Source organism: Oryctolagus cuniculus, chromosome 13 (assembly GCF_051225735.1).
Source record: "Oryctolagus cuniculus isolate XC-2025 breed Fujian yellow rabbit chromosome 13, ASM5122573v1, whole genome shotgun sequence".
Taxonomy (NCBI): Eukaryota; Metazoa; Chordata; class Mammalia; order Lagomorpha; family Leporidae; genus Oryctolagus; species Oryctolagus cuniculus.
Genome location: NC_142879.1, coordinates 6715028 through 6735728, shown reverse-complemented (window position 1 = coordinate 6735728; position 20701 = coordinate 6715028). Strand labels below are relative to the sequence as shown.

General features: G+C 36.6%; 1 protein-coding gene across 9 annotated transcripts in view; it reads left to right on the top strand.

Annotated features, from left to right (window-relative positions):
* Window positions 1-14133, top strand: part of BRINP3 (BMP/retinoic acid inducible neural specific 3) — a 556809-nt gene extending 542676 nt beyond the window's left edge. For 6 of the 9 annotated variants that reach the window (XM_008268734.5, XM_008268735.5, XM_051820406.3 and 3 more), the window contains exon 8: window positions 4647-14129. In XM_008268734.5, coding sequence (XP_008266956.1) covers window positions 4647-5763 — 1117 coding nt within the window. In that variant the 3' untranslated portion in view covers window positions 5764-14129. Of the gene's footprint in view, window positions 1-4646 lie in introns of all 9 variants that reach the window. The other 3 variants (XM_089312011.1, XM_089312013.1, XM_017347891.4) reach the window with 2 other exon arrangements.
* The last annotated feature ends 6568 nt before the right edge of the window (window positions 14134-20701 follow it).

Below are 20701 nucleotides of genomic sequence, written 5' to 3'. Positions count from 1 at the left end.
TTGCATCCTTTCATGCTGGCCTCAGATCAGCAGGTGAAGTCACAGCTGAATGGACACATGCAGGATCAGAAAACCACACTCATTCACATTTCCCTGGGTCATGCAGAATCAAATTGAACCATGTTTTCATTCTAGAATTTCTGCTGGAACTTACAGAGTCTAAGTAACGTTCTAAGTAAGGTTCCAGGATATAGCCAGGTGTTCACACTCCCAGTCCAGGGCTCTTTTGATGCTCAGGTAACGTGTATCCTGTGGAGAAAGGCAGAGCCTAAATACATTGATGCTCAGGTAACGTGTATCCTGTGGAGAAAGGCAGAGCCTAAATACGTTGATGCTCAGGTAACCTGTATCCTGTGGAGAAAGGCAGAGCCTAAATACGTGGGGAAGCTTATGGATTGAAAAGAGACAAATGGGCTAAACAGATGTCTAAACTCCTCCAATTAAGTGCCACATGATTTTCAGTAATGTAAATGGCACTTTACCTAATGATTTTAATCCAGAAAAACTTTGGAACCACTCTGGAAAATATCTCCCGCTTTGTTATGCAGTCCCTAAATATTTGTGAGAAGTTACACAGTAAGTAAGGAGTTTCTGTCCTTTGGAGGTGGCCCATGTTGGTCTGTTTGTCCTGCCGATTTTTTGCTGTTTGCATCTGTCCTCTCCTAATTTCTTTCTGCTCTTCCATAATCCATAGTTCCTCAACCATAAATCCCTCTCCCATCCCCCTCTTAATCCTGCTCTCCTTTTCTCCCTTTGTTAATTCAGTAAGTATTTACAGAACCACTGTTAAATAGATTAAAAAAAAAAAAACAGCAAAACAGCTGTTTCCCCCCATCCAGAATGGAGTTCATCTTTCCACATTGCATTTCCAGTCTCAATTCTGTTTTGTCTGAACCAAGATTATATTATGAATAAACTGTGGAAGATTTTGTTTCAGTACACAGGCATAAAAGAACATACTGTAAAAAAAGTGTTTGAAACAGCTTAATTTGAATTTCAAATATTTTTTCAGTAATTTTTAAAACATTTTAAAAGCCAACATATGTAAATTTTACTTTAGGGACTGGGGCAGAGGGGAATATGAACTTTTGGGTAAGAGAAAAATCCATTATCCCATCCTGAAACTTAGTCTCTATTTTTGCCTGCGGCTTGCACCAAGATTTTACAGAGTAAAGAAAACATAGATCATTGAATTTCTTTTTTCTTAGAAAAAATCTATTCCCTCTTTACAAAATACAGTGAAATAGTCCAGAGGTAGGTAATAGGTAAGAAAGGAACAGAAGCAGCAATTGAGAAATTCCCCTGCACACTTTTCTGTCCCATTGCTCCTCCCTTTGACGGGTGCCCAGGTATCAGTATTCACGCATGCCAATCAAAACCCCAGAGGCCGTCACACTTTCCTATGTTAATGCATCCTCAGGAGTGTGAACAGGATGGGAGGAGCCTGGAAGCTGGAAAAGCCATTACTTTTCTCAAGTGTCCGGATGATTCTCTCTGCAGTGCCCTACTTTTGTGAGCTCCATCTTTAGCCTGAGGTCTATTTATTTCATTCTTGTTTTGTCCTTATGATTTGGAAACACGATTAGAGCTTACAGTGAGGGATGGCTTGGCTCAAAGAATCTGTGCTTTGGTTTCAGGGAAGAAAACATAATTTTCAATCCAGATAGGATATATATTTTATGTACTTGACATTAGATAGATAAAAATAGAACAAGAGACAAAGGCAAGCAAGGAGGGGGGAATGAGGAGGAGGAGGGAAAGAGGAACGTACAAATGAGAAAAGAAAGAAGTGGAAAAAGAATGGGGGAGAGGGAGTGAGGAGGAGAAGGAGGAGGGAGGAATTAAGAGAAAAGGTAGAATGAACTCATCAATGACAAATGACAAATAATGTTAACACATAGCAAATCCATAATATGAATCTGCATTGTGAAATTATATATAGACATCATTTATCAAGCTATTTCATAAACCAGAAGAAAAGCTTTCTTCTATATTTACTTTGTGATGTGACAAGAGTTGCAGAAATTCTCGTTTGTGGAGGAGCAGCTCACAAAGTGCCTAAAATTCTCACACCTTTGTTATTTCATAATCCTCAGCCATAAGCCTGGGAGAGGTGCAGAGAACCTATCCTGAAAGCTTCTAGAGGGGCCAACATTGTGGTGCAGTGGGTTAAGCAACTTGTTGTGATGCCAGCACCCCATATGGGAAGGGGGCAGGTTTCAAGTCCCAGCTACTCAACCTCTGATCCAGCTTCTTGCTAATGCACCTGGGAAAGCAGCAGGAATGGCCCCTGTTACTTGAGCCGCTGCCACTCATGTGGCTGTTTGGGACATTTGTAGAGTGAACAGAGGACAGAAGATTCATTCTCATTCTTTCTCTCTCTGTCTCTGTTTCTGTTTCCTCTCTCCCCCCTTCCCCCTCTCTGTCACTCTTTCGAATAAGTAAATCTTACCAAAAAGTAGCTAAAGAAACAGATATGAATTGTCATAATCTGTTTTGATCTTCTGTAACCAAACACCATAGAATGGTTAATTTATAATGAATACACATAGAGCCCGGGAAGAACCGGATTGAGGGTCCAGGGTATATGGTGAGTGCCTTATTGGTGTGCCATCCCCTGGCAGAAGGTCAGAGAGAGAGAGGGAGCAACAGGGATCCAAGCCAGTCCCTTTAAAAAGAACTTGCTCCCATGGCAACAGAATTAATTCACTCATGAGGGGGTGTTGTTCATGTCCCCGGCACCTCCCAAGTGGTCCCATCTCCCACCCTAGACACACTGGTGATCATGTTGTTATCGCATGAGCTTAGGGAGGTGTGTTCAAATCATGAAACGAATCTAATAGATTTTAATATCCCAAAAAGGGTTTTTTTCACTGTGAGAAATGATTAAGAGTAAAATGTGATGTGGTTTAGTCTGTCCATTTCTTCTTGGTCTATAGGTAGCAACTGCAATTAGAGAAGCTGAGCAAAAAAAGGCATTTGTGTTATTTAATCATGCAAAGTCAAAGCGTGTGTTGTATAATGCCACTGCCTGTGACCTGGGAGTTAGGACTTCCCATCTGCGTTAAATGTCCACTTTAGGGTTTCTGTTTCACACAAAAATAAGAAATGTTCCTTTGGTCCCATGCGCTTTATTCAGTATTCAATGAGTGTTAAAAGACTCATGACCTGGAATTTTATGGGCACTGGATATGTGGCTATGAACAAAACATGCAGGATTCTGCAATCTTTGTATTGTCTTTAACGAGAGAAAGGATAAAGAGAAGTAAGTACATAACAAGTTGTCAAGTCAAACAAGGCACTAGGAGGAGCAATAAGTAGATGCTATGAGGAGAATAAAGGGGCTGTTTCATTTATGTGGCAAAACAAAGAAGAGTGATGTCTCCAAAAAAATAGTTAAATTGCCAAGGGATGGTGGGCGAAGACCAAAAATAGATGTGTGATTCAAATAAAATGAATATCTGTTCCGAATATCTTAATGAATTGTTTTGATCATCTATCAGATTAGCACTTGTATTGTGAGTGTTGTGCACATGTAAGTCATTTGAAACAGCACTGATCTAATGAATCTAAAGGATTGGGTACAATATATAGGCTATACCAAAAAATGCCAAAATAGACATTAATTTTCATGTGGATTGTTAGATACTGTGTAACATACATGAATATAATATGCATGATATGAGCCTTAATTTGTTCTTCACAAAAGCTCAAATTTGGAGAGATTATATTTGCATTTTTCCAATACGCTATTGAAGATCATCTAGGCTGTGTACCTGTTCCCATGTTCATACAGCTAGTTTGAGAAAGCAACCTGGTCAAAACAAGGAATTATCCAATTAAAGACCACTTCTCCTTCACTACTTTACTAAGATTTCTCAATACCCAAAAGAGTTTGGAAAATGTGAGAAAATAGGAAAAGTTAGATCTTAAGTTGGCATCCTGATTAGCCTGCTAAGAAATAATAATAATGACTCAAATCAAACACATTTAATGAACACACTCAACCTTTATTAAAAGAGCTTGTTGATTTAAATTGCATTCTTCCCACTATTTCCTTGAGCATACTATAGGAGTAAAATTAAACATGTTTTAACAATACTTTTTCTCTCAGTAGATACTTGTTATTTCAATGCTGATAAAACCCTACCCTCAATATACACTGATTAACTATTTGAAACTGTTGAACTTCACTTTTCTTGTACTGTTTGGGCTTCCCACAGCAGTACAGTTTTGTCTCTCAGAGTAAATGAATAAACAATCATGTGTATGCTCCAAGTCTACGGTAGATATTTATGATACAGTCACTTTCATTTCCTATTATTGGTTATCATTTCAAGACAATAACCCACCTAATGATGGTTACAGTCAGCTTCCAAGTGTATTAATAAGATGGCGAGTGTGGCCTTAGAGGGTGTCACATGTTCAGAGACACAGTATTGCGGTTTGAAGCAAGCATTTCCATATCTACCATCTAGTGGATTGTGCAATGATGAATATCTAATTAGACGCTCTATACGTCTTTTATTGCATTCAAACCAATAACTCAAGGCACCCTGGTGAAGCTTGGAGCTAAGACTTGATGTTTTTTGCAGGACAAACAAAAGGCATCTGTGTACTTACGTAGAGTCTTTTTCTGTTTCCAGAACCTCAACCTACTGGCTCACTCGCATCCAGTCCTTCCTCTACTGCAACGAGAACGGCCTCCTGGGCAGCTTTTCGGAAGAGACCCACTCCTGCACCTGTCCCAACGACCAGGTGGTCTGCACCGCGTTCCTGCCCTGCACGGTGGGCGACGCCTCCGCCTGCCTGACCTGCGCCCCCGACAACCGCACGCGCTGCGGCACCTGCAACACCGGCTACATGCTCAGCCAGGGCCTGTGCAAGCCCGAAGTCGCCGAGTCCACCGACCACTACATCGGGTTTGAGACGGACCTGCAAGACCTGGAGATGAAGTACCTGCTGCAGAAGACAGACCGACGGATAGAAGTCCACGCCATCTTCATCAGCAACGACATGCGCCTCAACAGCTGGTTCGACCCTTCCTGGCGGAAGCGGATGCTGCTCACCTTGAAGAGCAACAAGTACAAGTCGAGTCTGGTCCATATGATCCTGGGCCTCTCCCTGCAGATCTGCCTGACGAAGAACAGCACTTTGGAGCCAGTGCTGGCTGTTTACATCAATCCCTTCGGGGGCAGCCACTCGGAGAGCTGGTTTATGCCTGTGAGTGAAAACAGCTTCCCCGACTGGGAGCGGACTAAGCTGGACCTGCCCCTGCAGTGCTACAACTGGACCCTGACTCTGGGGAACAAGTGGAAGACGTTCTTTGAGACGGTGCACATCTACCTGCGGAGTCGCATCAAGTCCAACGGCCCCAACGGCAACGAGAGCATTTATTACGAGCCCCTGGAGTTTATTGATCCCTCCCGGAACCTGGGCTACATGAAAATCAACAACATTCAAGTGTTTGGCTACAGCATGCACTTTGACCCTGAAGCCATTCGGGACCTGATTCTGCAGCTGGACTACCCGTATACTCAGGGATCCCAGGACTCGGCACTTTTGCAGCTCCTGGAGATCAGAGACCGTGTAAATAAGCTGTCCCCGCCGGGCCAGCGGCGTCTAGACCTGTTCTCTTGCTTGCTTCGTCATAGACTCAAGCTGTCTACCAGTGAGGTGGTGAGGATCCAGTCCGCTCTGCAGGCGTTTAATGCCAAATTGCCAAACACCATGGATTACGACACGACCAAATTATGTAGTTAACCGTCAATGTCAAGCACAACCCAAAACCTTGAAGGAGTTTTTACAGTGCTTTTGTGGAACAGTTTATGTTTGGAAGAGTAAATTTAAATTGTCTTTTCAATATCTGTCTTATATCCGTCGATAACATTGGATGGCAATTTACACACATGAACTTGCTGACAATGAATATATTATACTGCAGTTTTGGTTTATGAATGAAATAAATACTGACACCAGTCTAGAAGACATTCTACTTTTTACAATAAATTTCGTTTGTAATTTTATATGTTCCGTGGCGATGCTTTTGTGCATTACATCCTAGAGGGAACATAAAAAGATACCAATAAAATTTTGTAGCTGAACAGTTATTAAAAAGAAGTGCTGTGGGATTCCTTTTTTTCCATGAAATGAGTTCTATTTTGATATAGTTTGTTAGAACCTAGGGAAAATTCACCAAGGTTTTTTAATGGAAACATTTGAAGTCCCCTTTCAATTATCTTCATGGAAAAATCCATCTAGGTAGAGCACTTTGTCTGTGGTTGCGTTTTTGTGGTAAACAGCATAAAAGTGGCAGTGGCATATTTATTACCTGTATTTAGTACCCAACCATAGAGACATGTTCGTTATTAAAATGATCAGATAAACTAATTTCCAACTAAATGCCAGAACATATCAGAACATCCAGAAAAATCCATGTGGTGGTAAAGTGTGTCACAGAGAAAGAAAACCCTTAATTTTCTTAGCAACTTGCCTTGGCATTCTTTCTGCATTCTAATAACCAATTATCAACATATGTTCCATAGCTATTTTCATTTCAAGTCCTGAAAACCTCGTTATTCCCTCATTTTACCAAAGTCAACACTATAACACTTCTAGAATTCACAAATTATAATGCAATAGTATAAAATAAATGCTCAAATAACTAGTTCAAATGTAAATAGACCTTTTCACTCTAGAAACTGCTACTAAAAGGTATTTTGAAGAGAAAATTCTTTCAATATGAACCAATTTAACTTCAAACGTCTCATTTGAAAGTTGAATTTACATATTACCTATGGTGTAATAATAGATACATAATACTCTTTTTTTCTATAAACATAAATTTCATTGTTGCTTAGTTCTGTGGTTGTATCTGTAAAACATGTTTATGTCATTTGAACTTCAACTCTTGTCTAAATATTTTCTATATTGTACGTATTATCTAAATATTATTTAACCAAATGCACTGCCCAGCACTCCTGTGGAGATCATAAAGCCATGTTTCAGGGCACAGAGAAAGGAACACGAGACGTAGATAGGAAAATAAGGAAGTATTAAAAATCATTGCACAGAACTTCTGCATTCTAAGACTGTAGGTACTCAATTCCAACGCATTTTAGGAATAACTACACAGTTCAGATACAGCATATTTCTCTTGTTTTCTATAAGCAAAGCATTGTCCTAAATTTCTACCTTTAGTTATCCGATTATTTAAACTTTACTTCTTGCCATTGGAGGTGATTCAATAGAAAAACATAGAGAAATATTAAACACCCATCACCTTTCTGGCTACATTATAAATATTCTTTTCACTTAATTCTTATTAGAACACCTTGTTATGGATTATCATTCCCATTCTCTCAGTGGAAATAAAAAACATAAATTCTGAATGAATTATCAAATTTCGTAAGATCACAAACCAAGAAATTGAAAGACCAAGATTCCAGTACAGATTATTCTGGAATGAATCTCCATCCCTTACTGGGCTTTAAATGAGCCATTCTATTTCTGTATTAAATTTCATTGCACTCAAAGGCTTATGCTGAAATGAAATCAGCTAACATTACAAAACACGTGTACCCCACAGTATACCTGAAAAATTAAAGAAAACCAGCATTCTTCATCCATGATCAGTCATCTGCAGTAACCACATTACCCAAACAGATAGTGTGCATTGAAGGACTTTTGTGCTGGGAAGTCAGAGATGCATCCCAGAAGTCTCGGAAGCCCAGCTGTCCACAGCCACTTACACCAAAAGCTTCCGAGCAGCATGCAAAAATCCCACTGGGCTTTGGAAAACTGACAGCAGTGATTCTTCTGTTAATGCACAGCTCGCTCTGCCCTGGGCCAGCATATGGGCGGAAATATCCTACTGCCACAGGTAAGAAACGCTTAACTAGGATTTTACCTGGGTCTTCTTGTGCCCGGCAGATGTTGACACAAAAGTCCTACTGGGTAGAATAAAACGATCTGGTAGTACCTGCTGATGAGTCTTCTGTGTGTCTGGTTTCCCCTGGAAGTAAAGAAAGAAGTGCACCTTCCTCAGAACGTTGTCTGAGATGACATGAATATGATATATGCAAATGCGCTAGGCAAATTCTAAAGTTTTATACAGATTTAAGGGATAAATGATCAATGCACAAACATTTTTATGTTTCTCCTTATCCCATGTTATTGGCTACTCGGCAATGTCCAGAAAGAAATAGACAACATAATAGTCAAGTGAATAAAAAATATGGAAACATATAGCACATGAACATTTTTCCTGGAGTGACTCTATGCAAACTTTTTTGCTCACTGTTATTTTAGGCATTTGGGAATTCATAATGAAAATAACTCTGCTGTAAATACATTTTTTAGAGCAAAAGATAATGTGAGTATATGGAATCACACTTTAAACATAAGGTGCATTGTTCTTTTTTGATATTAGTTTCTTTATATTCATAATTCATGATTCTGAATTCATCTGAAACCTAGAAAGCCAACAGATCTTGAAATTTCAGCAATAGAAAATTTCAAATATCACATGTTCTCCCGTATACATAAGGGCTGAGAAATCAATTTGAACACAAAACATCGATTACAGCAGGTTAGAAAGTTGGTAGAATGAAAAACAAAATAGACAATCTATTGAAAATACATTTTCTCCAGGTATATCTCTTACTGCTCCAGGATTCTGCTGAATATCTTCATTTCACCTCAAGTTGATTTTTAATGTCAGTATCCAGATTATCATTTCAGCTCAGAAAGAATGCTAAAACACCTGGCGACCCTAAATGTACTTACACATTGAAAGGTGGTACACGGCTGAGTTTCCATCTGATTGTAAGTACAGTATTTGGACTGAGGAGTAGAGTGCAATGAGCTGAATTTTTACCAATTGAGAGTTTACCTTTCAGCATATTCGATCATTGTGCTGAACACTCTCCCCTCCACTTACATCAGATTTATATTTCCATATGCAGGCTTCCTTTATCTGATATTTTCAAGAAGTATAATTCAATCACTCCATAATAATTTCAATATTTAGTAAATGCAACTTAGCGGGAAATTTTTACAAATGTCTCCATTTCTTTTATATGAAAGCAACATTAGCTATTTTAATGAACTATGAATGGATGATGAATTAGAATATCCATGTCAAATCAGTTGATATTTAGGACATGGCAGTCAAATGCGGTAAATTAGTACATGAAATTCGAACTGAAGCAGAATCTTCAGTCTTGAATTTATCTCCTGTGCTAGTAATCAGTTTAACCAATAAATGACTACAGTACTATTTATCTTATTATTATACAATATGGCTATCATATGATAAATATGGGATGCGATATTTGATTAAATATACATGGACTACTTAATGTGAGTAAGGTCTTGTTCTGGAGGTAAATATGAGAATGTTTACGTGGCAGGTTTCTGAATAATCTACCCTTCCAAATCACATTATTATACAAATAAGAATCCTGCAAGAGCTATCAAAAGTGCAAGAATGAGTGAACAAATGGAAAATAAGGCCTGTAAAAATGATTTGTAATAATAATAAAGAACATAACCTCAAAATGTCAACTATAATACCCAAAATGCATCTACCACAAAAACTAAGATCAAAATTCCATTGCTTTCCAAAGAAGTATGTAAAAGTTACATTCTACAGTCTTGATTTTTGAAACAGTTTTGTTTGCCTATTTGCTGTAGGTTGGACAGTATTTTTAAAAATACTTCATTTCAAATTATTAAAACAGGAGAAATAAGCAAAAACCTTATCTATAGAATCAAGATAGCATTAATGGAAAAAATGCTTAGTGTTTTGGAGTCCTGCAAAATTCAAATAAAACTATTATTAAAATGAGACTAATAAATGTTTCTTTATATACTACTAGCAATAAGTTTTAATGGAAATAAAAAGCTCTCAATTTTCATAGCAAAAAAATTTAGACTCAGTTCTATTATAGTGTGATATTTTTCCCATCCTAAAATGGAATACCCTTAATACAAAAAAAGGAACCATAAAATAAAGTACAATGAAATTAGCTAAAATGCATAATAAATAAACTTGAAGTTTTTTTTGTTTTTGTTGTTGTTGTTGTTTGTTGGTTTTTTTTTGTTTTGTTTTGTTTTTTTTTTATGAGTGTTTGGCCTCTCAGACATTGGTTAAGATGCCCAGGTTGCATATTGCAATGTCTGGGTTCCATACCCACCAACAGCTTCTCATTCCAAATTCTGGAAATGCAGACCTGGGAGGCAACAGTGATGGATGAAGCATTCAGGGTCCTGCTATTTACATGGGAGACCCGGATTGAGTTCTCAATTCCCAGTTTTTGGTCACCCCAGCCCTAGTCATTATGGGCATTCAGGGAGTGAACCAAGAGAGGGAAGATTTCTCTTTCTGTCTCTCTTTCTCTTTCTCTCTCTCTCTCTCTCATTAATAAATAGCAAATAAAAATAAAATATTAAAAAGAACATTATTATGAAAAACAAAACTGACAGTCTTAGAAGTACACATTATATTACTAGAAGATAAGTATAGTTCATCCAGGTTGGATTACTTGATTTTCTGTTTTGAAAAGGGGATTTGAAAAAGTTTATATTTTAAAGCAAACACAAGAAACAAAATAGATTCTAGTGGCTTAGGAAGTTAACACCCTTATTTTCTACAGGAAGGAAGTGATCAAGAGAAATATAATGTAACTCATAAACACAAGCCACATATGTAACTTCAAATTTTCTCACAGTCACATTTTTTACAAAGTCCTTTTTAATCTATTTTAATTAAACCAGTATATCTGCTATTATAATCTTAAGTATATTCAAAGTGAAACATTAATAGAATTATTTTACATATATTTTGGGCGAAGTTATTGAAATACAGTACATTTTACATTTGTCCCCTTCTGAATTTGGATAGCCACATTTCAAGTGCTCAGGATTCAGGTGTTTGACTTTGAATCCAGAGGGTCTGACTCTTGTCTTGCTCTTCCTGTCCCACCTGAGCAGATTCATCTACGCAATGACTTTTTCTGGGTGGGAGACTGTCCTGACGTCTTGACTCAATTTTGCTATTCACACTTTATGCTTTTGTTTATCTGCTGTCATTATCTTTATTACAAATTTAAATATCTAAGAACCCTTCTTCTCATGTCCTTTATACATGATGGCTGGAACCCAGGTGTTTCACTTAGCGAAATTGTGTTGGTTTCAACTTTATTCCTCCCACCACTATCTAACTCATCATCCTCCCTCAGTTGAAGGTTGGTAATGGGCTCTGCTTTTCAATTTCTACTTATTTTTTGGGCCCTGATGATTGCTTTTGCGTTGGTACTGTTTAGCTTGGCTTGAAAGGATAGTTACCTATTTAATCTACCAGTTTTAAATGTTTATTATGGAACTTTTTAAATACTGAAGCTACTGTGTTAGTGAAAAATCTATAGTTTATCTTTTTCATCTAATTCTCCTTGATACTTTTCCAATCCATCCTCTACTAGAGGTCACTAGAGTGACCATTGAGAATATAAGCCTTTTATATATACATCTTCTATAAATCTCTCTATTGAATAGGGATTTAATTTGTTAATGGGCATGTAAGTCTTTCTTAATGCAACCTTTGACTATTACTCTATTCTCTTCTCCCACTGCATTTATTTCACTTTGGAATAAGTCCTTCTATATAAAAGTAGAAAACATACTTTTCGTGACTCTGAATTTTTTTCTTGTGCAAAAAACATATTTCCTGTCTGAAATATTTCTCTACCCTCCACACTTGATTTTCTCTCCAAAATACTGCTGATACTACTACTATGCTACTAGTACTACTGCTGCTGCTACCACTGCAACACTTCTGCTAACTGTTATCAATGAGTCAAATAAAATTTAGCTTTCTTTGAATTTATTCTTTATCGTCTCATTAGTAAAATGTACCATTCCCTTATATACTCCGATTGCAGCCGGGTGAAAATATGACTAAGGCTATTTGGTATTTTACTGTATTGAATTACTTATACAGAAGTACTTACTAGATACCAGTTTCTAAAAGGCAGGAAACATATATAGTCATGTATTTTCATTAGAATGTTACACATGAAATTATTAAGAGGCATTAAATCAAAGGTCCCAGTACCCAGTGTATTTTATAAATACACCAGTGGTGGTTTGGTGAATGAATGGTATGGAAAGTTGGTTCTGTGTTTAATGATGATACATAGTTTTTAGGCATAAATATTTTAGCCTTGTGCAGTACTTACATTATGTAAGTAGTTGTAAGGTTGAAATTATATAAGAATGACATCAATATACCTAATTACCAACACTATAAATTTTTTTTTAGTTCAAACATCATTGAATTATATACGTAGCTTTTGTGATTATATCAACAATACATGACTGAGTCCACCACCAGAGCTCAACCCCATTCACTTGAGACACTGTGTTTTTACGATCTAGTACAGTATAATGGTTCAAACATCTATTTCACACGTAACTTTGAAGAATCTTCCCTTGGGGAGCCATCCATACTGTGCTACAGAGAAAAAATAGACAGAAAATGAGTAACTCAAGATTTATTGACAGTTTTCTTTCCTTCTGATGGCTGAGTAGTTGTCTATAAGTTGTGTGGCTGTCCTATTGTTAGGTATGTAGATAATTAAACATGTTGCTTCACTGGGTTATAGCATCTACATGATTATATGCCCTTTCTGTCCCCATTTTATCATCAGTGTCATGAATCCCACATTTTGTGATACTAACATCCTTATTTTCAAGAAAAAAAGAGTATAAATGTGTATGCATATATTTATATATGAAGTGACTATGGTAATATAATTTAAAGAGCAAAATCTTAAAGAATAAATTAAGACCTACAATAACCCTGAACCTAATACTTAAAAAAAAAAAAAAAAGTTGATGAACTTCCCTGCCTTTCGTTCAAGCAACCAACACTGATTTTTTTGGATAACATATTTAGGTGAAATTTCAGCTACTGTGAGAGTTGATTTACTATTCTGTCAGTTGAAGTCTTTTCAATTATTAATTAGTATTTGCTGCTTACTGTAGTGGGTAATTCTCCTTTGATATGAGTGTATTATGAAAAAAGAGACAAACAGTAATAAGAATAAAACTATAGTCGCACTTTATATAATTTTTTAAAAGTTTGATCATGCCAAATATATTTCTGAATTTTCAGATTTTAATACTTATAAGATGATTATACAGTTTCAGTAAATAGAAAATATAATGATCTTAAAGATTCTAAAGATTAAGACTAAAGAAAAACATCATATTATTTAAATAAACAACATTGTAACTGCAAAATATATGAGATAATGCTTAGAAGACAACTTTGGGGGGAATGCTGAAACTCTATGCAGTGTCTTGTCTCAGTTTTGCATATGAAAACTCTGATCTTCTTGACTTGAAGTGTATTTTCCTTATGTGAATACAATTTGATTATTTTTAGATGACATGGTCATTAGGTTATGTGGGTTAATCACAAATATATTCAGTTTCACCAGGAAGTGAAGGTATGTGAGGCAGTAGAATAGCAAAATGGACCACAGCATGATGCTCCACTACATGAATTCAAATATGATTTTATTAATATTGTTTAATATTAGAGTGGTTTACAAAAGAAAAAATAGAGGGGAGAGCATAGAACAGGCTTCTACTGACTATTTTACCTCAGTATCATCTGTAACTATTTTTTCCAAGAAAGTTTTTTATCTATTTTAATAATATATAAGTTAAATACATAAAATATTTACTTCCATTTAAAAATAAAAAAATCGCAGGTATTGGTTTTTCAAAATTAATAAAATTATTCAAGACTAAAGTTAGCATAGAGCGTTGAAACCCTGATCATTCACTTCCCACTCTTTTGTTGCTTATTTTTGTTGCATTCGGTTCCTATCAATATATACGCAATTGCTTATTTATCAAATAAACATTTGCTAGGGTGTGCCAGAAACTGTGGTAGGTGTTGAGCATACAAAGTTTTAATGTTATCACTACTCTGAAGGATCTTAATATGATAATAAATATGAAAAAAATGTGGTAAGGTGCTTTTACTCTTTTATTTTTGTATCTGTACTGAAAGGGTTAGTGAATTATATTAATAAAGTTTGAATAAATTCAGAAATTTTGTTTCTGTGGTTTGCTTCCATCCTGTATACTTTACATAATAAAATATTGACTATGAAAAGCATCTCACTCATGCAGAAATGCAATGGATCCCTCTAAACCCATAAAAAAATACAATATGCTTTCATTAAAGTATAATAATTAAATTTTATATGTCAAGCTTAACAGCAAAATGCTATATAAGAGAAACAAAAATGTCTTATATATAAAATAAAAATCATAATTCAACCTCCAGTTACAATGTTTACTTAAAAATAGTTTGGAAGTCATCACGTTGCTTCATACAGTAAGAAAACAATTAACAAGCTGAAAGTCAACATCTTTCACCAGACCTATTAGACAACGGACTTTGCAGATCAAACCACGAACCACAGCCTGGAAAGACAGTGGAATTCAGAGAGCAAAACACAAGATGTGCATGTCTGGGAGAGGAGCTGCTGAATCCATAAATGAACTCTTTATGGAAGCTAAGTGTGGAGTAGCTGAATAGTAGAAAACTCCTGGGAACAATGTTAGCTCCCCTCATAACACTGTGAGTGAATTTCTGCAGGTCTGTCTGTAAAGGTGCAAAAGGTATGGCTTCATTGGTCTGGAAGAGGGAGAGGAAGTTATATCACTGTAGTCCAGAGCTTTCTTCCTAACAAAGGGTTGCATTCCAAGGGAAAAGCCTTTAGCTGGGCTTATCGCACCAGGTGGGAGAGCATTCTGCTCACACTCGCCCCCACTAACTCTCCTAAAGTCACTGGGTAAGGAGAAGAAGTTGCACCACCATAGGAAACACCTTTAGCCATAGCCAGAGCTGATGTCCACTGAAAACAGCAGAATTTTAATCACAAAGTTATAGAATCTCTCTCTCTTCTCCACATGGCTTACCCGAAATTAGGCAAGGCTTTGATATAGGACAATGGTGATGACAGCTGAAGGAACTACAATTTTTAGAATCCATTTTTGATAAAATACTAAAGGAACACAAAGTGAACACGGGAGACAAAAACAAGAACACTATGGAAATTTGATGCCACTGTCACTTACAGCTATTGCAAACATCAAGTGCAGTCTAACTGCTATCCAGAATACCATCCCCATAGGATACATTTGCATCCTATGATAGTAAACAACATGCTCACAGTTCAACTGGAAACCAAGACATGCCTTAGGGAGGATATTGGAGATATGTGACACAGAAAGTAAAGTGTCCATGATTATTATGTTGAAAACTCTAATGAAAAAAAAAGTTAACACAAGAATATTCAAGTAATGTAAGCAAAGTTATAGAAATTCTAATTAAGTATCAAAAGGAACCGATTGAGCACAAAGTACTCTAACAAAAATCAAATCTCAATGATAAACTTGGTAGAAGGAATCCAATGGAGAAAAGACTCAAAGAATACATGAGTTTAAAGACCTGAATGGAAAGTTCAGATGCTTAAATGCAAAGACAATAAGAGAATGAAGGAAATAAAAACATAATAGATTATATAAAAAATGTTGTTATGGATGGCACTGGGTCCTCCCAACATTCATATGTTGAAGCTATTATGGGAAGTATTTGATCCTCCCAATGTCCCTGTGTTGAAAGGATTACATATTCAGATAAGATATGTAAATAGTTAATTCAGTAAAAAGTGAAGCTATGAGGATGATCCTAACACTGTGGGTCTGGGCTTCTTGGAAAGAGAGGGGCTAGGACACAGATGCATAGAAAGAAAACCACGTAGGGACACAGAGAGGGCATCCATGTAAAGGCCAACCTGAGTCCCCCCAAAGCAACCAATCCTGGCAACACCTTGTTTCAGAACTTCAGCTTCCAGAATGGGGAGAGAGTACATTGTTCTTCCGGCCTCCCAGGCTGTGGTGCTTCGCAGAGGAAGCCCGACAGAGTAAGACAACCACACAGGATTTCCCAAGCTGTCGTCTCCAGGTAACTGACAGGAATCTCGAGCAGTGTTTTAAATGCTGAGCCAAACACCTGCCCCAAGAAATCTGCTATGAATATGAAAACTCATCTGGAAAATAAAGGGATGTAAAATGTATCTCTGCTAATACCAATGCAGCTGTATTGATCATTGAAAAAATGGGCTTCACAACAAGGAAATTTTTGGACTTAAAAGATGAGTATTACATAATGATAAAGGGATCCATTCTCCAAGTAGACCTAAGAAGCCTTGTATTCACCTCACAAGAGAGCATTGAAAGAACCCTATTCCATCTATTGATTGACAGAACTGAAATGAGAAATATGCCAGTACACTATTACTGCTGCAGACGGTAACACCACTCCTTCAGGAATTCAGAGATCAAGCAGGGGAAAATCAGTAAAGCTGTGGTTTACCTAGGCTGGTCTATAGTTTATGTAATTGACATGTCTAAAATATTCCAAGAAACAACAGCACAAAGCACATTCTTATCGTGGTCAGACTGCACTATGTACTTTGGAAGAAGCATCTCGTCACGTGAAGGCAACTGCTCTCAACAGGACCTGACACTGCTGATGCTGACGTCATCTAACTGACAGACTTTCTCTGGGTTCTACAATGCAAACACTGACTTTTGCTCTGGGTTCTTTTCTTTTTTTATTTTTGAGATAACATATTTTTAATTTACTTTACAGTCAAAGATTTAATGCTTCACTCAGTAAAGTGTTCAATAAGTAAAAACTAAAAAGACCATAATTCAACAGGAATATAGGCAAGGGCTATACACAATAATCAAATGAAAAGATGTCAATTTCAGAGTAAATTTTAAAATAATCACAAGTCATTAAGACTGTAGTTGTATATCATCCGAAAATTTGTGTGACACATATATAAAACAAAATTTGAGAAAACATATGTGACTGCTGTGGGTTCTATACTGCAAGCCACACACTTTTTCTCCCTTTCTGTGCCATGCTCTGTGGAAGTCACTGTGCATCTCACACTTAATGAATGGGAAGTTATTCTTCCCCCATTCTAGAGAGCCTAATGGTTATATAAATTAAAAATTCTGAATGGGAGACATGTTTCCTCTCCCAAGTTTATAAATATACTTAATCATCTATTTATATTAGCATGGGATCGTAAATAATTCTGTGCTCTATTTTCCCTGTTTTGCCTGTGGAGAGCTCATCCAGTTAATTCCTGTAGCCTTTGATATATCATTATCATGCATTTTCATTTTTGAGTACTTTACTCTTTATGCAAGATGCTCTGCCCCATCTTGTGTGTTTCCTGTCCTTTTCCCAGAATTTCTCCAGGGATTCCTGGTTCCACTGATTGGGAAATGTTATCATAGAAGCCAGCAGGTGTGCTCATTGTTGCAAAGTTGCCATTACATGTAGGCAATTTCAGATAACAGAGGAAAAATGAAAGACTGCTTCAGAAAATAAAACACTTTCCTATGTCCCAGCAGCAAATACTAGACATTGGGTCAAAACTAAATTAATTTCAATAAAGTCCACAATTTATTTAACAATAATGTATCAGTACTACTTAAGTATAACAAAGCTATGATACCAGCAAGTTATCAACAGGAAGAACTGGGACAGGAATATACAAGAATGCTGTCATCATATTTAAACCAAATGATGTCCTATAGAAACACTGTTCTAGAATAACCACAGAAATTTTAGTGTATGCTAGAAATCTCACAGCAAATCATTTTCAAATAAAAATATATTTTTATATCAGACATGACTTTATTTTTTCCATATATACAGCTTTAAGTGCATAATACTTCCCTCCTATCCTCTCTTCCTCCCTCACTTCCACATTCCCACCTTCTTCCACTATTTTTATTTTTTTTATAAAGACATACTTTCAGTTTTCTTTATAACTAAAAGCTAACCTCTCTACTAAATAGTAATTCAGTAAGTAGTAGAAAATTCACTGTTGCTCAAGATTATAGACATGGGCTATCAACAACAATCGAATATTGAAATGTGAATTTTGTTGACATACATTACATTTTTGTACTTTGTATATTAGTTACCACAAACCAGGTAAAACATATGATATTTGTCTTTTGCAGACTGGCTTACTTTATTAAGTATAATGTTTTCTAGTTGCATCCATTTTGTTGTGAAAGACAGGAGTTCACTCATTTTTATGGCTCACTAGTATTCTATAGTGTATATATACCAGTCATTGGTTGATGGACATATGGGTTAATTCTGTATCTTTGCTATTGTGAGTTGAACTGCCATAAACGTGAGGATAAGATAATTCATATGCTGGTTGCTTTTCCATTGGATAAACTCCAAGCACTGGAACGGCTGAGTCATATAGTAGATTTATTTTTTAATTTCTGAGGAATCTTCATATTATTTCCATAATGATTGCACGAGTTTACATTCCCAAAAACAGTACATTAGGGTACCTTTTCCCACATTTGTTATTTTTTGATAAACTCTTAAATAACCTACCCTGGGAAATATTGTTATAATACTTATGTAATCCCTCAAATTAGTCTTTCATCTTTACCAAGGTACAGAGATTCCCACATGTACCGTATTTCCTTGTCTCACGTGTAAGTAGGTGTGCCTGTGTGTCTAAGTTATCATCCATGGAATACCACTGAGCATTGCAGTGCCAGTCTCCTCACTGGCCTGGACTCACTTTTCGTTTCCTCCCTACCTTTGAATGTTGATAGAACAAACCACCTCAGAAATCATGCCAGGATACAGAGCCCCAGACTATTCCTGAAAAGACGACTTTGACCAGATTCCAAGCACTCATAGTGCACATTACATAAAAGAGAAATAAATGTACCTTTTGACATTCTGTCAGATTGCTGTTTGTTCAGCCTTCTTCCCAACATATAAAAATGCTTTCTATGCATTACTTTTCTGCTAATGTATCCTCCAATTTAATATCTAACTTCTCTAATGCATCTTCATAGTAATGAGCACAAAATTTGCATTTTATAAATTACAGAAATACAGAAATGCTTCATTTATTCAGTAACTTAGCAGGAACTAAATAGTTTTTTATAAGGTTTTTTTTTAGAAATGCAAACCTTATATCCTCTTATGTCATAAAGCTGTTTCGCTGATTATCTTGATGTAACTTTTCTGAGTTTATTAGCAAGTGCACTGAATAATCATCATGACCCTCTGTTACTTCATGCTGCAGTGATAAGTCATGGCAGTGATAACTTCAGCACATACAGTTATCGTGCTCCATACTAAATGATACTATGATGCTATCATGTTTGGGGTTATGCCCCTTTCTCAAGCAACAGTGTATTATCCGGGTACCCAGAATCATGTCTGATTTTTCTAACACTCTTTAAAATATATAATTCTCTTGGTTAAGTTGGTAATAGTAAGTAAATTATGTCACCAAATGTGTCTGAATTAAGACTACTTTTGCTCAGAATGATTTGAAAAACTTCAATGGTTTAGAGAATGTGAGATTTTGTGCTTCTACAATATAGTTGTTTTTTTTTTTTTTTTTTTTTTTTTTTTGACAGGCAGAGTGGACAGTGAGAGAGAGAGAGACAGAGAAAGGTCTTCCTTTTGCCGTTGGTTCATCCTCCAATGGCCGCCGCGTTTGGCACGCTGCGGCCAGCGCACCATGCTGATCCGAAGCCAGGAGCCAGGTGCTTCTCCTGGTCTCCCATGGGGTGCAGGGCCCAAGCACTTGGGCCATCCTCCACTGTACTCCCTGGCCACAGCAGAGAGCTGGCCAGGAAGAGGGGCAACCGGGACAGAATCTGGCGCCCCGACCGGGGCTAGAACCCTGTGTGCCGGCGCCACAAGGCGGAGGATTAGCCTAGTGAGCCGCGGCGCCGGCCACTATAATATAGTTTGCCAGGTCTTATTTATCTTTCTGAAGGTTAAAACTATGTAGGAATATTATTTAATACTGCTTTTAACTATTATGAGCCAAATACTTTGCAATTATTTTCTAATTTGTAAAAATATTTAGCAAGTATAAAATAGTAATAAATTAGGTTAATTTTATTTTCTAAATGGCATTTTGATGATACATATTGAAAGATTTAAATTTATTTTCCTGTTTTTTCAGTTATTGAACCATGTATTCATTTATTCAACGAAATATATAGTAGGCACCAACTTTGTGTCTGTAACATTGTTGAGTTCCAGGAATGAAACAAGCACACACTGTGGCTGAGACTGTTAAATATATGTCACTATGCTTTGTTTCACTTTTAATATCAGAACTTTCACATTTTAGGTGACACTGGCTGTCAGAAAGTCATTACTTTTCTCAGACACATTGTTGTGATATGGTCAAATTCTTGCCAATAAAAAAATGAAATGCAGGATGGGTGGTTGGATCATTCTTTAGGGGCAGCTACATGATTTTCAGGATGCAATGCAAAATGAAAATACAAGGCATTGCCAAAAATTATTAAGAACTTCAAGAAAATTACAGAAGCACATTATAGCAGACACAACACCCTTCCTTGCCAATCGCCTAGGTGGAGCATCTATGAAGCAGATTCTGAGTCTCTTTAATAGGGACACCGTTGTATATTGCACTTTCACTTCGTCCTCTCTTACTGTGATCCAAAAAAATGTGTAACAAATGAAAGACTCACGGATCAAGATATAAAGTTTCTGTAC